The sequence below is a fragment of the Vidua chalybeata genome, chromosome 3, assembly GCF_026979565.1.
Source record: "Vidua chalybeata isolate OUT-0048 chromosome 3, bVidCha1 merged haplotype, whole genome shotgun sequence".
Classification (NCBI taxonomy): Eukaryota; Metazoa; Chordata; class Aves; order Passeriformes; family Viduidae; genus Vidua; species Vidua chalybeata.
In genome coordinates this window covers 66,316,557-66,337,236 of record NC_071532.1, presented here as the reverse complement: position 1 = coordinate 66,337,236, position 20,680 = coordinate 66,316,557, and the positions used below count along the sequence as shown (strand labels likewise).

Below are 20,680 nucleotides of genomic sequence, written 5' to 3'. Positions count from 1 at the left end.
TTTGTGATGTCAGGGAAATAATTTGACCCTTTTGTTTCTCATGCACAACGAGAGAGCGAGGATTTTTTCTTTGTCTCCTCTGCCAGCAGGATACAGCAAGCTCCCGTAGCTGCTCTCGACTACATTTGCAGACAGTGAACCTTGTCTGCACCTTGTCTGAGGCTGTTCATCACACCATGGCCATAGTAGTGAGGAGAAGCAGTCAACAGATGGTGGCTGTAATGCCAGGCCCCAAGCCACTCCAAGGAGATCCCCCAGCTTTGAGGTTATGAGGAGAAAGGTGGTACTTTCCACCCACCTTAATCCTGCTTCCATATGGCTTTGAGGAAGAGTTGCAAAGAAAGGAGAGGGCAGCTGACAGACAAGAGGAATAACACGAGCCCTGGAAGCTCCAGTGCTCCCAGGAATCACTGGACATTTGCACCTTTGAATGTTTTCCCCTTTTTATGCTGTTTAGATTGGAGGCTTGCTCTGCTCCTGGCTGGTCTCACCAGCTTCACAGAGCTCCTCATCCTCCTCCTAGCCTTCCCCTTCTCTGCAGTGCTCTACCATTCTCCTGGAGTGTCCTCCTCCCTGAAAGTTGCCCTTTCCTCACCCACTGAGAAGGGGAATTTTTTTTTTTGATTGTTTCTGCTTCTGCTGCTATGCCTCCTTTCCCATTTATTGTCTATCTGTAAACCTTGGGCTCAGGAGGAGCCACCTATTATTCAACATTTGACTAGCACCCTGAAGAACCTTACTTCATTGGCCCTGCTACTTTAATCAACATGATTATTATCTTTGTTAACATTTGCAAGAAGGTAAGGAGATTAGCACAGAGGATGACAGTGCTTCCACAGGGCTGTTGGACCTGGTTACAAAGCAAGTTTCAGAAAAGCAGATCTATACCATTTCCATGTGCTTTTTGTCATTAATTATCACTAATATTAGGCAGAAAACAAAGCACTTTAGTTACTAACCCTGTGAAAGCTGCTTAAAAGAGAATATGTATGTCCCTAACATCATTAATAAAGCTAATAAAAGCACAGTGCAACCTGCAAATGCAGCTGTCAATGAGGTTTTCCATAAATTCTTTGGAAACCAGAGCTGATTTGATTTTCTGTTTCAAAAAAAAACCCCAAATATGGTGGTGATTTAAATACTTCAACACCTCACCTTTCACATTTTCTTCTAATGTTATACATCTTCTGCTTTGGTGGTTAATCTCTAGTAAATACCAAATTATGACTTTGTTAATGAAGTGTAAGAGTAACTTAAAATTTGTACTGACTTTGCCCAGGATGCCTGGGCAGAAATTTCAGATACAGTTGACATATGTAAACACACGTGCTGAGTAAAGCAGAATTAAAACCAGAACTTGGGTTGCTCTTATCTCTGTTTGACTGCAGCAAGCTTGTGATACTTGTAAGGGTTTTTGTATGACAAATGGAATAGTGAGCCAATGCATAACAGATATATTTGTGTGTAGATGTACTTGTGCTGTATATCAACTCATGTTTTGAAATATAAAGTTTAAAGGTAAAAACATTGTGTTTGGAAAACTCTCACCTAACTAATTGAACCCACAGTCTATCATCAGTTACTAAAAAAATTCAGAAATACCAGTGTGAATGCTTCTCTTGATTTATATTTTGATTCCTTTTCTGAAAACTCTGATAACTGCTCAAAAACAACAGTGAGAGCACCACATTTGTACAGCATTTCTGCAGAGCTGGAGATGAATTTCACCCAAGGAAGCAAATTACATTTGAAAGTATTTTTATATAGAGAGACTTCCAAATAAACCAAAAAGAAAGTAAATATAGATATAAAAATAAAACCACCACATTTTCTTAATTCCCTCATCAAACTCAGTGATATCTCAGTGGGGCCCCTCATGAAGATTTGAGGAAAAGAAAGAAGCAGGACAATTAGCCCCAGACCTTGAAGCATAAGAAGAGAAGAAACTCACTACATTACGATACATAGGGACACAACTTGTGAAAAGCCCACATTTTGTTCTGGGGCTCAGGCCCTTGAGCTCCACTAATCATTTACTTGGCAACCCCTTCTCTCCCACCCATGGGCACAGGGCCCCACTCCCTGGCAACAGGCTGGAGTTCCCCCAGCCAGGTTTCAGAACAGCCCTGCTAGAAATACTTCAGGAGGGACCTAACCCTTCCATGATGTGCCCTTCCTACAGAGTGTAATGTCCCGTCCCAAGCACTTCTCCAATCCTAGAAATTACTGGAAGCTATGGCCTTGTGTCACCAATCTTCACTGAAACCCAGACAAACACAAACTGTGTTTCCTGCCTTGTCTTGACAGAAAAAGACAATGGGAATCCATGGCTTGGAGAAAGGTGTGGTCAGCCTTCCTCCTCTTTTGGCCCCTTTGCTGGCTAGGCAGTAGATACACTGTGTACATCTGATGACAATCAATCAGGTAGATAACATAATCATGTCTCAGTCTTGTGTGCTATGGTGCCAAAACCTCCCCCCTGAAACCTTTCAGACAGACTGGCTTTTTCTAATCTTACACAATGCCTTTTCAAGATACAATCATCTGCTTAGAAGTACAACCTGACAGCACAGAACAGAGCAAGCTTCCTTTCCTGGGACAATGACCAGCAGGGTGAGGGGCAGCAGAGCTGTGCTTGCTGATGACAGTGTCAAAGGACAATGACATTGCAGCCTTTGTGCTGACATGACTACAAAGCTGAGCATCTGGGACATGAGTGCCCTGCCCCTGTGCTCCCCTGACCAAGTCCAAACTCACCTCAGCTTCTGAGCCTTTCTTCACCCCCAGCAGCCATGCTCCTCTTTCTCCTCAAGCAAGTGCCAAGGAAGGGTAGATTTTCTCTATGTGTAACATCACTTTTGGATCTTTAGGTGACAGGAAATGGAGTCCTGCACTCAGAGTGGAGGAGAGCAGGAATCATCCTATGCTCTGCCCTCTATAAAGAATTATGAGGTTATAAATGAGGTATGAGGTATGAGAAATGGGATATAAAAGCCTTTCAAAGACTGGTCTTTGCTCTACATGGGGATTGATGAGCTCATAAAGAAAGAAACCATCCTTATCTGCATCTTCCAAGAAACCCACCGACACTTTGCTCAAAGAGTTTGATATCACTGTAATATGTGTTTATAGCTTTTGACAGTTTTAGTGTTAATATCATTGAAGACCCAAATGATTCTCTCCATAAAGAATGAACTTTGCAGTCTGAATGGTCTCAGTCTGCCTGCTTCAGCTCCATTTTGAATCTCCCTGAATGTGAGTTTCTGTTTGTTGCCACCACAGAAGCCTCAGCCTGTACAAGAACTGCATTACTGTTTGCTGCAAATGTGCAGAGAAGGAAAGATGATCTCAAAAACCTCAATGCTACCTGTTTTCTCTGGGCACTGAAATTCCAACTGCACATTCAGTGATAATTATGTCTTTCCTATTTCTCTTTTGGCTTGAATTTTTCCTGCTTTTACTAGTGTGGAGGAGCTTCATACTTTCTGTTCACATATTTCCAGACCACCCATAAATGCATTGAAAAATACTATTGTATGTACAAAATTTGTAATGCTTAAGAATACAAAAAAAAAATCCTCTGATTATGCTTCATAAAATTAGATTCAAAGGAAAGCATTTCTTTATTTTTTCAGCAATATGAATGCAGTATTAGGCTCATAAGCATTAAAATGAGTCAGATGCTTTATTTGTTGATTTCAGAAATTTTTCTTTGTACATGAATGAAAAATTTAAACTGAATTGATTCTGAAAGAAATAGTGCTGAACACAGCCATATGAAAAGCAATCTGAAAATCCTGACAGGGGTAAAGAAAGAGAAATTAAAGTGCCCATGATATATGTGGAGCTAAGAATGAAAGATGAATTGTTCCTTGCATGTGCTGTGTCAAGCCAGTTGTTGCTCCAAAGCTCTTTACAGGCTTTATGCCCACACACTGACTGAGCTGCACATCCTCCCTTGTAAATCTCAGTAAGATGCAGAAAGGGGAACTCTGCTCAGGCACTGCCAAGATTAAAGCACCTCAGAGGCTTAAATTTGCACTTTTTCTGTCCTTATGCTAACCGATAAGGCAATGACAGTCCACAAAGATAGGCCTGATCCCACAGAGATTTCAAACTCAAAATAACTACCAATAAATCCAAGGAGAATAAAATAGAAATCAATGGATTAACCAGTCATTTATTTGCACTGGTAGGTGTAAAAGCAAAGAAGGGGTTTAAGGAAGCATACAAAAGAAGATAATAATACATTTTGCAGAGTTCCTTATAAGCATGAAAGGCAGTATGGCAAAAAGACATAATTGCCACATTGAAGACAAAAAGGGAATAATAGAGGCCAGCATCATGAGATAATTTGAGGAAGACACAAAATTTCACCCCTCAAATATATATTTTGCTTAGCATGGTATGTCCAGGAAATGAAAAGGGACTAACTTAAATAAAAATGGGGAACTGGAAATGAGACGCTTTAAGAAAAGAGAACCATAAATGCTGTAAGAATAGCTACTATAAAAAGGACATTTACATGCTAAGAAGGAAGAAATAAAGGATTCAGCTGAAGATTGTCAAAATAGCTGTAAGCCAAATGTGAAATAGTTTCCAGTAATTCAGATGCCTCATGGGCAGCCAGGTCCTGGGCTGTCCCCTGTGAGGGGAGCACTCGGGGGCTGGTGTGGTATGACGGCGGCGTGTCCTCCAGTATACTCTCCGTGTTTCACATGCCAACCAGGGAAAAGGAAACGGATTGCAGGGGAAATCGCCATCTGCTTTTGTCAATAAAAGACCACATGTGTGCCTTGAGCCTAAACAGACTGAAGGCAGCCTTTTATAGCTGCATGGGGGGAAATGGGAGACCTTACAAAACTGTGAGAAAGTATAATTTAAAAGGAATAAACAAAAATTACTGTGACACTACTTCATCTGCTCTGTATAGACTCCAACACAGTATCACAGAAAGCATGGGAACTTAAAAAGGCAGGGGTTCACATTAAACCTGTGATTTACTCAGTTTCTGAGTTCCCCGTTTCAAGAACATTATTACAGATATTGTTTTCTCACACTTTAATGTAATTTGTACTGTACAGGGGGAAAAGACTGTAAAGTTTCTCTTTCCTATAAATGTGTACAAAAGGCATTTGTATGCCTCGTTCGCTGAAACCACCTCACAAACTTTGGTCTATTTATACTTCCATGGCACATAGGCAGGTGTATTAATTTCCACATTCCATAAACCATTTAATGCATTTAATGGAGGCACAAGATCTCAGAAATACAACTTGAAACTAAATTGAGTATAGGCATAGCTAAGGCAGTACTGAAAACAATATCACAGTCTGAATCACATGGAATCACAGTGTGTCTGTGATAGGAAGGCATTTCTGGAGATCATTTGCTCCAATTCCCCTGCTCAAGCAGGGCTGCCAGTTGTCCAGGACTGTGATCAGATGACTTTTGAGGATGGAGGCTTCACAGCCTCTGTTTGGCAACCAAGGGAATGCTGGCTAGCCTATAGTTCACCAGATCCTTCTTTTGGGCCTTCTCAGTGATAGGATTGATATGTTCTTCCTTCCAGTCCTCGTAATTCTGCTCTAATCACCATAAGTTTTTCAAAGATAACCAATCAAAGATGTCCTTGCAGTGACATCAGACAGCTCCCTTAATACTTGTGGGTGCTTCCCAGGGGATCCCACGGGCTTGTACATATTCAGTTTGTTTAAATGTTCCTTTCTATGGGCTCCTCCTCCACCAAGGGTAAGTTTTCCTTCCTTCCTTACTTTCCTTTTGATCGCAGTGTCTTGGTGTTCCTGCAGGCTGGTCTGACCAGAAAGCACTGAGGTAAAGAAGACATTCACTATTTTGATCTTTTCTGTATCCCTTGGCACCAGGGTCCCTGCCCTCATTCAGCAGCAGGCCCACATCATTCCTGATCTTTCTTTTCCTGCTGGTATGCTTGTAGTAGCCCTTCTCATTCCACATCAGACTTAACTGTAGGTGGGCTTTGGCTTTCCTAATTACATCATGGCACTCTGTGTCTGCATTGTTCCGGGGTCACCTGCTTCTGCCTCTTGCATTCTTCCTTTTACAGTCTGAGCTTAGTCAGGAGCTACCTATTCATCCACACAGCCCTCCTGCTGCCTTTGCTTGACAGTGGCTTTATAGCAGCTTGGGTACAAGGGATATGTGCTTGGCAGCATAGACACAAAGAGTTCAAGGCAGAAAAATATTCTTTACCAAGAATTTAAGCCAATTTATCTATGCTTATATCCATGTCTACTTCCAATATCCACAACAAGCTGTACTGTATCTAGTGCCCCAACCCAGTAGCCTGGTCTGCAGGGCAGATATACCTACAGAGACTTACCCCAGTCACATAGGCAGTCTGCCACAGGGCAGAAATATGGACAAAAATGTCCCCATCTTAAATTAGCTATTTCACCACTAACTCCTGGCAGGAATATGGACACAAATGCCCCAGTCTTTAACCAGTTATTTCACCAAAAACCCCTCCTGTCTCTTGCATTATATATATATATATATATATATGTATGTATATATATATGCTTTTCTAAGTCAAACAGCTGAATTTGTAATCATTAGCCCATTTGTTTTAATAATCCTTAATTTACTGCCCTGAAGTCTGCATCCCGGATTGTGGTTTCTTGCAATACTGATGACAAAAAAATAACCTTTCAGTCACTACATGTTCAAAAATCAGTACATGGCTTAGGGAACATTTATGCAACAAAATTCTAAAGCCACTGTTAAAAAAAAATTACCTTTATTACCCATTTCTTACACAAGGAGGCTGTATCAATCCCCTCAACATGAAGACAGTAGTTTCTGTTACTTATTACACTTAAGAAGGTGGCTGTCATCCTACATATCCATACTCCTAAAGACAAGTGAACTCATTGTATAAGTAAGGTGAATTCTTCTACAGGTTTGTAGAAGTGGATATGAACTTAATCCTTTGCACAGGTTACACAGAATCATAAAAGATCCTGGGTTGGAAGGGACTCACCAGGATCACAGAATGCAAGTCCTAGGCCTGCACAGGATACCTCAAGAACCACATTGCTGCAATGCCCAACTGCCCATAAGGTAATTTTCTAATATCTAACCTAAATGTCCCCTGACACAATTTCAGGCCATTCTCTTGGGTCATTTTCACTGGTCACCATAGAGAAAAGATCAGTGTCTGCCCCTCATACTTCCCCTTATGAGGAAGTCATAGACAGGAATGAAGTCTCTCCTCAGTCTCTCCAGGCTGAACAAGCCAAGTGATCTCAGCCACTCCTTGTATGGCTTCCCCTCAAGACTCTTCACCATCTTCATGGTTCTCCTTTGGATGTTCTTTAATAGTTTTATAACCTTTTTATAGTCTGGTTCCCAGAACTACACACAATTACAATGAAAACCAAGGTGCTAAAACACAAAATACACATAGAATAAACAGTTTCTAATATGAAAATATTATAAGCCAAAAATAATATAAGCCAAAATAAATGTGGTGGGTATGTAATATCAGAATGATATTCTGAATAGTCTAAATCATTCATTATAACAATGGAAAAAAATATGAAAAGTCTGAAAGTCTAATATGAAAAGTCAGTTCTCTCTGTTGATGGGTTATAAACTGCAGCTAAATCTACAAAAGACACAGATGTATTTTGGTTGTCCAAACTCAAACTGAAAATTTAAAGCCATCAGTAAGTTGCTGAATTCATCAGACTGGACACAGGAAGTGTAGCTTTCAAGTATGACCTGCTACTGCTTTTCAAAATGCCAGGAGAAGCAAGAGGCAAGACGTGTCCCCAGAGGTGTCCAGCCAATGGGCCATGTGTCACCTCAGCTGTCTTTCTCCAAAGCACTTCAGAAGCACCTACTCAAAGGCCTTCCCTAGGGAAACACAGAGGAGGTGTCTCTGCATGTGTGATGTCCAGAGCAATTGAAGCTTGTGTGGACATTGATCTACCTGCATGTGAAAGACGTCTTGTCACATGTGAGGGAAGGGGCTATGGCATGCAGATCTCTCTTACTCTAAGCTGTGAGGCTGACCTGTCTAGATGGAAATATGACAGTGCCAGGGCATACCAGCTCTCTGCTCAGTTCTCCACTTTGCAAAAAAAAAAAAAAAAAAAAAAAAAAAAAAAAAAAAAAAAAAAAAAAATTATTTGAAGGCTGAACAATGAGACAAAACAAGATAATGACTGTATATTGAAGTCATTGGGTCAAACTGCTAACACTGGACCATGAAGGCCAGTCCTTACTTGCCCTAAGAGCTAGAAACTAGAAAACAGTAGCATTTTCAGAAGAGTAAGGACCAGAGGCAAGCTGTCTCCCACTCCCAGGCAGGCCTGCAAAGTAATTAGAGTGCAAAATCAGGCTCAGATTTTGGAGCAATTACTATGTAATTCTCCATGCCAAAGAGTAACTCTTAATTCCTTTGCTGAACAGCTTCAGCAAGAGAAAATGGAAACATTTGTGCTCACATTTCCTCATCCTAGAACTTCATGGGAAAAGCAGAGGGAGGTAAATGAAGGGATTCAAATTTTCTTAGGTGGGAATTAAAGCCATGCTTCCCGGATGAAAAGGATTTCAAAGGGGCAAAAGCACCTCACAGCAGGGAAGAGGTCAGAATGCTGGCTTCCAAGTAAAGGGATATACTTCTGTACAACCAAATACAAGGAATCCAAGTCTCTGAGACAGGAACAAATGCTTTGTATTTCCTATTTGTGATGTATTTCTGTATAGCCTGGGATTACATCACCAGTGATATAAAATCTGTGCCCTACTAGCACGCCAGACAGTACATGTCACATACGTTTCTGCCAAGCTGACTGGGATGTACTCTATAATGTTTATTCCAGCTCCCGGAAACAAACAGCCTTTCTGAGCTGAGTGTAACAACAAAAACAACAACTCAACAACTTGTACTGGCTTAGCCTTTTGCACCTTGTGGCTGCAGTGTATTTTTTCAGGCAGTGAGAATCATAAAACCAGACTTAGGGTACCAGCCTCTACCTGCCAGCTGGGCAAATTACAGACTTTGGCACTTGGCTTTCTCCCCATAGCCTGAGCCCTACAGAGCCTAGGCACTTGATGTGGAGGCTGTTAATTCCACAACCCCAAGCCCTTGTTTGATTTAACCCTAAATCAGTTTCAATTCACAACAATTAGATGCCAGGAATCCAAATCTCTGAGTCAAGCTCAAATGCTTCCTATTTCTTATTTCAGACAGACTTCTGTTTAGCTGGGTCCATCAGTTTCATTTCACACTATTTGACACTTTTCAGCATAAATTTACATTATTCTATTCTCATGTAACTCTTGTCCCCTCCAAATCCAGCCATAATTCATAAAAGCCAGGCTGGCTGTAGCCACATGACACAAAGTAGTCATCATTAAAGCACACATGGTCTTTCAGTGAAACATGATGAGACATCTCCTATCCATGCCATTCTAAAAGATACCTGCTCATCAGGCATTTTTTGCTTAGATCACTCTTCCCAGAAGAATTGAGAGAGAATCAGGAAACTGGAAGCAAACACAAGTTTCAGAGAAGGGGGGTTGTGTGAGGCTGTTGAAGCAAATGTCAATGGAACTGAAGCTTAACTTCATGCTCAATCAGGTTATCACTTGCTTGTCATCACTGCAATATGTCTGGCCACACCAAGGGTTGCAAGAAGCTAAGCCAGCAGGAAACTGCCCTTCCCTGCTCAAAAAGATGGGGGGTGGGGAAGGGTTGTGGGGGGGGGAGAATGGAGGAGGGGTATTGGAAGAGAGAAAGAATAGTTTTCTGCTGGTTTAACTCTCCAAAATGGCTTATCAGGAGCTCAGAGGAAAGCCAGGGCATACACAATGGAGGGAGTGGAACTGTAGGGCCAGAGCACAGGAACCAAGGGAGTAAAGGACTACTGCTGCATTGCCTTACCCTGCATAAAGCTGTGGGGGAACTACAGTGGAGCAGTATTTGTCCTTAAAACTGAAGGTTGTAAAGGGTTTACACCTCTCCACTATCTCTATTTTTTTGTCCACACCCTGCTTAACGCAATGGAGGCCTGATGCCCTTTCTTTGCTGCTGAAATGGTGTTCTTTAAAGAAGAATCGGCATATAGCATGGACCAGTCTTTTTGTGGTATTCTCACACCTTTCCTGTTGTTAGTTATTGTACCTTGCTGTGATTGCCCTTAAGGGAGGGGCTTGGGATTTACATAAAGAATTTTTGCTTTTGTATCATCTAAGAAATTTTTATTGGGTTGGGCTGGGTTGGGTTTGTTGTTGTTTTTCTTACTCTTGATTTTACTTCGGGGATTTTTTTTCTTCTCAGAAGTAACCATCCTAATTACTTGATGCCAGTTATCCAGTTGGTTGACAGATATTTTTTATTAGTTGTGATAGAGACCAGCTGTATGATAGTATTAATATAGTATCATACATACATATATAAAATATATAAGCTCTGTTAAGTTTTCGGTTTCCCAGCACACTGGACATTCAAACAGTCTGGATCCTATTTAACAAACATTGTTGAATGTATTCAGTTAATAAAAGCTTGGCAAATATTAGTAAAGAACTTGTAATTGTTGTGAGTGACATAAAGATTAAAAGTTTTTTATAGCATTGCACCAAACTGGAGTAAAGCTTCAAGAAACTGAAGTGATGTGTCAGTAGGAAATCTCAGCACTGATTCAGACATCATGAAATACTCATTTTTAAGAAACTGGAAAAGATGAAACAATTCTGCAAATCTGAATTTAGTTTTGAAACTTTTAACATTATTTACCTCATATTATCCTGTTTTCCCGTTACCAGAATTATCCCAGTTTGACAGTTTCTGTGAAAGCAAGATGTTTTCTGTCCTATGCTTGTCTTACACTATTTCTATATAAGGACCAGAACAAGAGAAGAAAGGACTTGTGATAGATGAGCATATAGGGAATATTATCTTTCAGAGTAAAATTTTATTATCCTTTTTTAGTTTGCTTGCTGCTATCTCTGCACATAGGAAAGGTCTCTGTGCACCCCTGGACCCAAGGAGGTTTCCCAGCACCTCCTCAGAGCTCAGGTCACCCAGGGGAGAGTCACAATGTGAACACTAGAAAGCACACGCTGTTTCAGGAATTCTGTAAACGTTGGATTCCAGCTCCCAAAACCGCTTGTAGATTCACTTTCTTTAAAGGCTTGTCTGGACGAGGATAAAGGTGAGTTAAAAAAAAAAAAAAGGTGTCAGTGAAATCTTTTAATTAATATGTTTTCAGATTCTCAGTGTTGACAGGGTGTGTTGTATTTTAGTGCATTTGCCAGCAAACAAGTTAAAATACATTTGTGTCCCAACTAAACACGGCAAGTTAGGGCATGTTTTTAAAAGTTTCAAATTTTAACAGGAGTTAAAACATGTTCATGATTGTGCTTTTACCTTAGCAGAGTGTGAGTGTCACTGATGGGTTTTTCTGGGACTCCAGTGAGAAGCTGCCATACCAGCAGGGAGCTGTTATTCAGCAGCTTTCTCCTTTTCCTGTCAACTGTCAAATGAAAATACCATTTCATTCACCTGTATTTCAGGAATGGATAAAATTAATGTTTTAGGCAATATTGGGAAAAGAAAAAAAAGCTGGGTACTAGTGAGTTGGGAGGTTTGGCAGTAGCTGCAGGAGTCAGAAGCCATGCTTTCACAGGGTGGCAAATCGCAGCTTCAGAGTACCTGATGTAAGGTCATGATTTCCATAGCCACATAACCCAGAGTGTGGCACCACATTCAGCTGTTGTTCTAGTTGTGGCCAAATACTTTTCAGGAGCAACTTTGCCTCAGCTGCTCTTGGGCCAAAACCTATCAGCTTTTTTCCTAGCCTCCCCACAGAATGTTAGTGCAAAATTGACATAAGCACTACATACCATGCTTATACCTGGGCTAGCTTGACAGGAGGGTTTGTGTTTATGCCTAAAGTTGTGTCCGCAAGGCACAGATTTACTATTAATGATCATGAAGTCACAGCCAAGAGTCAGTAACACAGTCAGTTGTGAGGCTGATTTGCTGGGTAGCCCTGTACAAAGCATTTTATTATTCCACACCTCAGTCTTCCACCTTCCCAAAAGGTTGAGGATGAAAATACCTCAGGAAAAATGTGCTGATAGGAGTCACCTTTTGGACGTACTACAAAAAGACAACTTCATCTAGAGGGTGTAACTCACTATTAGAAATCAGGAAATTGCAGTGACAGAGTCCTTAAACCTTTGGAGGAGCAAGGGGAGGCAAATCCTGTTACCCCCACCCCCTCACCCCCCCCCCTCCCAAGAACAGCTCCCCAACTTTGTCTCTTCTTCATTTTTGGGGGTCCATGGAGCTGTCTCTCAGTTATGGTTGTCATGTTCTTAGAAATATCACTACACATGACACGGGGGGCAATATGGTTTTTTTTTGCTGACACAGCTATTGTGGTAAAAGCCTTAACACAAATTCTAACTAAGAATATTCTATTCTGTGCCAATACGCTTGACAACTATACCACTTTTTTCAGACACTAGATCTCCAACACCTTATACACAAGTACCTTTACACTGGTACATCCTTGCTCCTGCCACAGAAATTCTATGACAACTTTTTATGTGGAAGGCACAGCAGAAAAATAGTAGTCTCATCTTCGTAACTGATTAGTCCTGTTACAAAACACTAATAATGTCTGTCTCTTTTTGTCTCTCTCTTTTCCCTCTCCCTGCCTCTTGGAAGGAGATTAAAAGACCAGGAACTTGAGTAAAGTACAAGTTTAAAAAAGAGGAATCTCCCCTCCAGCGTATCTCTTTGCTTGGTGCATAAAGGTGTGGTGCGACAAGGAGCAGCCTGGTAGCTGATGGGCTCAAGAGGTCATTCAAGGGGTTAAATCTTGTATTTGGCCCCTACAGTCAAGAGTTTGGGTTAGAGATAGCTGTCCAGGTTTTAATTGCAGTGGGACTGACAGAGGGACCATACATATATCCCGATTTCCTGCTTGTCTAGAGACTCTACAGAAGAACTTGTGGAACTAAGTAGCTAGAGTAAGATCAGTCAAGGCTTAGACTTTTTTACTTTCTCTTTTTCTTTTCAAGTTTTCAAAACAATGAAATGGTTGAAAAACATCACAAAAGCATAATGTAAAGCACATCATCTAAACTCCAAGTAACTATGTGAAATTTTCCAGTGACACTACTCTGAAATTCAGACGTAGCTACGGTGGAAAGTAGAAATGCATATGCCCGTGCCGGTGAAATTGCATATACCCGCTCAGGATGGACTGGTGCCTTTTGATATTGATTACGAAGTCTTGTTATGGTCGTCCAGTAGGTCTTCTTAGGTGATCTGTTACATAAACCAGTCTAAAAAGATAAAAACCCAAACCACCACCAACAAAATCACGATTTCCTTAATATCCAGATTAAAAGGAGCAGACAAAAAACAACGTGTGCCGTTGAGAAGCGGGAGAGGATTCCGAAGAAGGAAGCTGTCCGGCTGGCCGTGCCGCACGGTTGCGGTGCCGTCACGCCATAAGGTGAGCCCTCCGAAGCTCGCTCCATCCCTTCTGCCGCCGGTGCCCGCTGCCGCACACCACTCCACCAGCACGCCTAGGAGAGGCGGCAGCCGGCGGATCCCCGGAGAGCGGCTCCCGCCACCGCGGCCCCCGGGAGCTGCCGCCGCGGCACCCCTGGCCACGATCCCGGCCCCACCCGGCCCCGCCGAGCCCAGCCCAGCCCAGCCCAGCCCAGCCCCGCAGCAGCGGGGCCGGCGGCCGCAGGTGACGCCGGGGCGGGCAGAGCCGCTCCCGCCCCGCTCCGCTCCCGATCCCACCATGGAGGCCCTGCCGCCCCCCGCCGTCGCCGGGGAAACCGCCCGGCGGTGCGGCCCCGCCGAGGGAACCTCGGGGCGCGGCGGCGGCGGCACCCCCGGCGCCCCCGCCCTGCCGTGGGCGGTCACCCTGGCAGGGCCGGCGGCCGCCCCCCGTGCCGACCCCGGGGGCTGCGGGTGTTGCCTGTGCGGGCCGCACGGGCGGGCGCGGGGGGGCTGCCCCCGGGGGAGCGGGACGCTGCTGCACCGTGCTCGGCGGGGCGGGCGGCGGCGGCCGAGACAAAGGGAGCGGCGGCAGTGGCTGTGGAGAGGCTGTGCGTGAAATGCGGCGGGAGGGAGGGAGAGGTTCGACCCCCCCCTTGTAAAAAACACCAGCCAAATGCCCCTTTTTGCCCCCCAAGAAACGAAGTCATCCCCTCGAGCGGTTGAAAGCCACCGGCTGCCCTCGCCGGGGTTACCGAGAGGCGGCTCTCAGCGTCCGCACGAAGCCCACCGATCCCGCCAGCCCTGGCAATCCACGGGGAGAGGGAGGTGGGCGGCTGAGCCGAGCCTCCCCGCTCCTCAGCCCTTCATTATCGGAATCATTTTAACATCCTTGTTTATAAACAACAGGCGTTCGGAGGAGATTACCCGACTATGGGAAACGATGGTTCTGACGCTCGTTTCTGCTCCTTAAAAGGGGATGGGGGTGCCAGGGAGGGGGGAGGGGGTCTAGGCCAGCCTTCCCCGCATCGCAGCACGGAGGGAGGGAGCCGGCCGGCTCCCCGCACACGCACGCACACGCCGCCCCCTCCCCCGAGAAAGGAAATCACCCGGGTCCGTGATATTTCGCCCACCCCAGCGCTGATAAGCGCCCCAGATCACCGTTGATTCGCGTGCATTAGTTTCGGGTTACATCTTATTCGAGGGTTTAAATTCAACGTAAATACACACTCGGGGCTGAGGTTTGGGAAAGCGTGAATGTTTCCCTGATAATGTCGCTTCGCCCACTACTTGAGTGTATGGAAATGTAATCGTGAAGTGGGTCACCGCCTCAGAAAATACTTTAAAATCACAAATCAGGAATAATCAGACAGCAGAGTTTAATTAGAGCCGTAGGCTAATCACAAAATATTTTATTCCAAGCCAATATCGCTATGGGGGAGGGGTCCGTTTCTGCTCCGGCAGCGGCTCCTGCTGCCGCTGCTTTAGCGTTTGCAACATCTGGCCTACAGACCTACTAATTTCGACTCGTGATCTCGTTCGGCGAAACCCGATCTACGTGGTTCAAATACCTTCCAAATTGGGGGCGAATTAACAATCGCGACCAATTAAACCCGGGGAAGAAAAGAAAAGGGAAAAAAAAAAAAAAAAGGAAAGAAAAAAAAAGCAAGCAGCAAATCCCCTCCTTCCCTCTCTCTCCCCGCCCGGGGCTCGCACACACTATCTGTTGCTCTCTCCCGGCGGCAGCGAGCGGGGGCGTGCGGCGCGGCCGGGACGCTCTCACTCACACTCGCACTCGCACTCACCCGCACGCCCCTCGCACCATTGTCCCTGCCCGCCAGCCCCGCTCTCTCTCTCCCCCTCTCGCTCGCTCGCTCGCTCGCTCGGGGTGTTTTGTTGGCGGCCCGGCGCGGGGCCCGGCGCGCCCGCCCGCGCCGCGGCGGAGCGGAGCGGCACATTCATTATCGGCCGGGGGCCGATTTCAAACCGCTGCCATCGCGGCTCCATTGTTCGCCGGGCGGGCGGGCCCCGCCCCCCTTTGTGCGCGGCGGCCGCGATTGGCCGGCGCCGGGCGGAGCGCTGCCGTCACCGCTCGGGAAGCCCATTCATCTGTGCACTTGGGCGTTGGACTCCGCATCTTATTAGCAACCAGGGAGATTTCTCCATTTTCTCCTTGTCTACAGTACGGCTACAAATCTGGGATTTTTTATTACTTCTTTTTTACTAAACTTGGGCTCCTTTTTTTTTTTTTTTGCTCGACTTTTTCCTCCCTTTTTTTCCCCTCCCTCCTGTGCTGCTGCTTTTTGATCTCTTCAACTTTAAATTTTTTAAAAGGAGTGCATTATAATCGGTTCTGTTCTCTCTTCTCTTTTTTTTTCCCCTCTGGTGTGTGTGTGTGTTGCTGCTGCTGCTGGTCGCCCAGTATTTATACCAACCCAACGCTCTTTGTTTCCCCTCCTTTTGGATCTGTTGAGTTTCTTTGTTGAATAAGACAGCATGGGTGCCCAGTTCTCCAAGACCGCTGCAAAGGGCGAAGCCTCCGCCGAGAAACCTGGGGAAGCAGTGGCTGCATCTCCATCCAAGGCGAATGGACAGGTAAAAAACGAAAAGAAATTTAAAAAAAATATTAAATCTGCTCCCTTTTTTAAGCCAACTTCGACGGACTCTCTTTCGCATCCTGTTTAATTCTTCCTTTGATGCCCCAGTGGCACATTCAATGGAGAATACGGTCGATCCTTTTATCTTTGCAACTCGAGGCAAAGGAATAATTTCTTTATTTTGGTTAAACGGGCTCGGCTTTGAATGATTCGTTCCTTTATCTTTCCTGCGTGGGGGGCGGGGGGGAAGGTGCACGGTTCTTTCTTTCTTTCATTTATTAAATCCCTCGTGTATTATGGTGGAGTGTCCCAATGGCTCGTAAACGGAAGGATCTCACACCGCTTGGCTTTTCTGCCCGCTTAACCTCCTCCCGAAGACACTCGGTGATTCGCGCGGAACGCCTCTCGTGGCACAGCCGGACGGCCGTGTAGTAGCGCGGCCGGAGCCGCCGGGCAGGGGGCTCAGCGGGCAGCCCCCTCGGGCGGGAGAGCGGGCCGGGGGCTGCGCCGCCCTCCCCGTCCGCGGCAGCCCCACAGGGGGGTCGGCAGCCGCAGGGCACGGCTTTCTGTCACCCACCCGCGCCTCCTCCCCACGCGTGAAAAGGGCTGGCCGCGCGGCCGCTGCCCCGCGCAGCAGCGGCGGCGTTGCGGGCAGCCACCCCCCGCCGCCCCCGCAGCTGCCGCCCCGGGCAGCCAGCCGCGCTCCGGGCGCCCGAAAGATGCAAATGCGGCGTGAATGGGGAGGGGGGGGGGAGGCGGGGGCGCCTCGCCGCACCGCCCGGGCGCAGAGGGGCCGCGGCGGGCGGGGGGCCGGGGCCGGGCCGGGCGAGCTTTGTTCGCCTTCCCCGCCCCGCGCCGCCGCCGCGGCTTGGACGGGGCGCGCCGAGGGCGGGGGAGCGCGGCGCGGCCGCCGCTGCGTGGAGCCGGGGCGCCCTCTGGCGGCCGCCGCGCGCTCCGCCCGCCGCTGGGGGCGCCCGGCCCGGCGAGAGCGCGGAGCTTCGAACCGCGGGAAGCGGCGAGGCGAGGCCGGCGGGCTGGGAGGGCGAGGCCGGCGGCGCCCCGCGACCCCCCCGGGCACCGCCGGTAACGTTGGTCCTTGTCTTGCAGGAGAACGGCCACTTGAAGGTGAACGGCGACGCCTCCCCCGCGGCGGCGGAGGCGGGCAAGGAGGAGGTACAGGCGAACGGCAGCGCGCCCGCCGAGGAGACGGGCAAAGAGGAGGCGGCCTCGTCGGAGCCCGCCTCCGAGAAGGAGGCGGGAGAGGCGGAGAGCACCGAGCCGGCCTCCCCGGCGGAGGGCGAGTCCTCCCCCAAGACTGAGGAGGGCGCGACCCCCTCGTCCAGCAGCGAGACCCCGAAAAAAAAAAAGAAGCGCTTTTCCTTCAAGAAGTCCTTTAAGCTCAGCGGCTTCTCCTTCAAGAAGAACAAGAAGGAGGCCGGCGAGGGGGCCGAGGGCGAGGGCGGCGCCTCCACCGCGGCGGCGGAGGGCGGGAAGGAGGAGGCGGCGGCCCCCGAGGCGGCGGGCAGCGAGGAGGGCAAGGCGGCCGCCGAGGAGGCGTGCGTGGCCGGCAGCGCCGAGGCGGCGAAGGAGGAGGCGGGGGACTCGCAGGAGGCCAAATCGGACGAGGCCGCCCCCGAGAAGGCGGCGGGAGAAGAGGCCCCGGCATCGGCGGTGGCCGAGGAGCAGCAGCCGCCTCAGCCGGCAGCGGAGGGGAAGGCGGAGGAGGCGGCGGGTGCCGGCGCCGCCACGAGCGAGGCGGGCAGCGGCGAGCAGGAGGCGGCCCCCGCGGAGGAGCCGGCGCGGCAGGAGCCCCCCGCCGAGAGCAGTCCGGAGGGACCCGCCGCCGAGTCGGCGGAGTAGTAAGCGCCGCCGCCGCACCTCGCCGACGGACTTTTCTTCCCCCCTGTTTGTTTTTGGAGTGGTGCCAGGTACTGGTCTCGGAGAACTTGTCTACAACCAGGGATTGATTTAAAAGATGTCTCGTTTCTTTTTTTTCTCTCCCCCCGCAGCTCCCATCTCAAATCGTTATATGTTGCCGCCATTCCAACGGGCGGAGGGGGGCTCCCCTCCGCCTTCCTCTCCCATCCATTGTATTTTGGTTTTTTTGGTTTTTTTTTTTCATCAGTATTAATGTTTTGTTTTGGTTGGTTCGGTTTTTTTTCCCGTTGGTTTTTTGCTGTTTTTTATTTTGTTCGTTTATTTTTTAATTTCATACTTTGCAACTCTCTTCATATTATAAAACTTTTGCCGATCGGTCTATGGACATGCCCATATATGAAGGAGATGGGTGGGTCAATAAGGGATATCAAATGAAGTGACAGGGGCCGCAGTGGGGAACCCGGGGCGCGCAGCCCTTGCTGGGAGCGCGCCCCGCCAGAAATGATGTAAGGGGTTAGTCTTTTTTTTAAAAGAAAGTTATTACGATGTATTTTGTGAGGCAGATGTTCTATAAGGTTTACAACACTACAAGTCTTGATTAAGAAGGAAAGGAAAAAGGAAAAAAAATAAAAAATAAAAATCAATACCCAGATAAAGAGATCATAGTCTTAGAAATTCATTTAAACCATAGGAACTTTTCACTTATCTCATGTTAGCTGTATCAGTCAGTGATTAAGTAGAAATACAAGTTGTATAGGCTTTATTGTTTATTGCTGGTTTATGACCTTAATAAAGTGTAATTATGTATTACCAGCAGGGTGTTTTTAACTGTGACTATTGTATAAAAAAAACAAATCTTGATATCCAGAAGCACATGAAGTTTGCAACTCTTTCCACCCTGCCCATTTTTGTAAAACTGCAGTCATCTTGGACCTTTTAAACACAAATTTTAAACTCAACCAAGCTGTGATAAGTGGAATGGTTACTGTTTATACTGTGGTATGTTTTTGATTACAGCAGACAATGCTTTCTTTTCCAGTTGTCTTTGAAAATAAAGGAAAACTCTTCAGATGCAATGGTTTTGTTTTTTTTTTTTTTTTTTTTTGTGTAGCATCTTGTCTATCATGTTTTTGTAAATACTGGAGAAGCTTTGACCAATTTGACTTAGAGATGGAATGTAACTTTGCTTACAAAAATTGCTATTAAACTCCTGCTTAAGGTGTTCTAATTTTCTGTGAGCACACTAAAAGCGAAAAATAAATGTGAATAAAATGTATAATTTGGTTGTCTTTCTTTTATGGATACTCTGCTAGCTTAAAGGGACTAGCCAGGATTGCCTAAATTTGTACAGAGACAGTCATGTGTGCTGTTAGCACTAGCTTTGAAAAGTACCTTCCTGGATCTTGGACTCTGTAATACTGTGCATTTTACAGAGAAAGTGTGCAGTGCACCAGGTAATTTGTAGGCTTTTCTGGCTTTACAAAGAAGACTGGAAGGCAGTCTGAGCATGTACAGTGTATGATTCTCCTGTCCAGGCTCCATCTTGCTTTTAAGACCAGAGGTATCCAGTGTATGAGTATCTTGCCTCTTGAGGAAAATAAGATTTAATTTGAATTGCTTAGGGTGGGGCACTGAAATTTTTATGCTGAGTTGCTTAAAAATTAAGCTCTTGAACAGATGTCCCACTCAGATCTCGGTATGCTGGTCCTGCTTTGGTACCTCGATGATTGTCTTGAAAACTCTAGCCTGGAAGGAGAAGGGGGAAACTTAACACTGCCATTCTACTTAAAGTAACTAAAAGCAATATTTTCTTTTTTTTCCTCAAGTGCTACTCCCAAGTACAGGTGAGTTTCAGAGCAGATTTCAAAATGTGTCAATAAAAAGAAAAATTACTTGGTGCTTGCCTTTAATTGTTAGGCTTTTTTGGCTAATTTCCAGCATATTGCTCAGGGCAATTATGCCTTAATACAACAGTGAGTTCATGTAAGAAAAGCAGCAGTGGTGTTTGGAGGGTGGAAATTGATTCAAGAAAGTGTTGCTTCTAAGTTTATAGGAGAAAGTTTAGTATTACACTTATTTGCTTCCACCATTTCCAGCAGAAACTCTTTGGAAGCAATTATGATTCATTTTATGAGAAAATGGCACGTTAGCACCTTGTTCCCTAAAGAACAAAGCCTAAACTGAATTAAATATAGTAGATTTCCTGCTGAATGCATACTTCTTTTTGTTTTGTTTGGGTTTTTTTTTCTGTTTTTTTTTTTGTTTTTTAATTCAGCTATTTACCATTTTAACTTTGGCTTGTATGTACTCTAGTTGCCCTGGTATTTCTCTATAACTTTAGAAATGTATTGAAACTATGCTATAATTGCTGAGGGACAAAAATAAATGGATGTAAAACAATATCCTCCACACCAGTGTCATTCTTGGAGTACATGTGTTTGAAGTCTAGTGCATAACTGCTTTGCTAAGGGGTTTTTATAACATGGCTGTAAAAACCTGTTTTGAGACATAATGTCTTGGCCATAGAGTCAATGTCTCTTTTTAATAAATATATATATTTGAATCCAAGGATTCTTAAAGAGAAGTCTGAATTTCTTTTTTTTTTTTTTTTTTTTTTTGTCAAACTGTATATGTACATATGAAGAAAATAATTGCTAGTAAAGTTCTTTTTCAGTTTTTTCTTAAC

At 45.8% G+C, this 20,680-nt stretch overlaps 1 protein-coding gene across 1 annotated transcript; it reads left to right on the top strand.

Moving 5' to 3' along the window:
* Positions 1–15,625: 15,625 nt before the first annotated feature.
* Positions 15,626–20,396, top strand: MARCKS (myristoylated alanine rich protein kinase C substrate). The gene is made up of 3 exons (XM_053939363.1): positions 15,626–15,701; positions 15,942–16,114; positions 17,224–20,396. The coding sequence occupies exons 2-3, from the start codon at positions 16,016–16,018 to the stop codon at positions 17,974–17,976; spliced, it is 852 nt and encodes a 283-aa protein (XP_053795338.1). The 5' UTR covers positions 15,626–15,701; positions 15,942–16,015; the 3' UTR covers positions 17,977–20,396.
* The last annotated feature ends 284 nt before the right edge of the window (positions 20,397–20,680 follow it).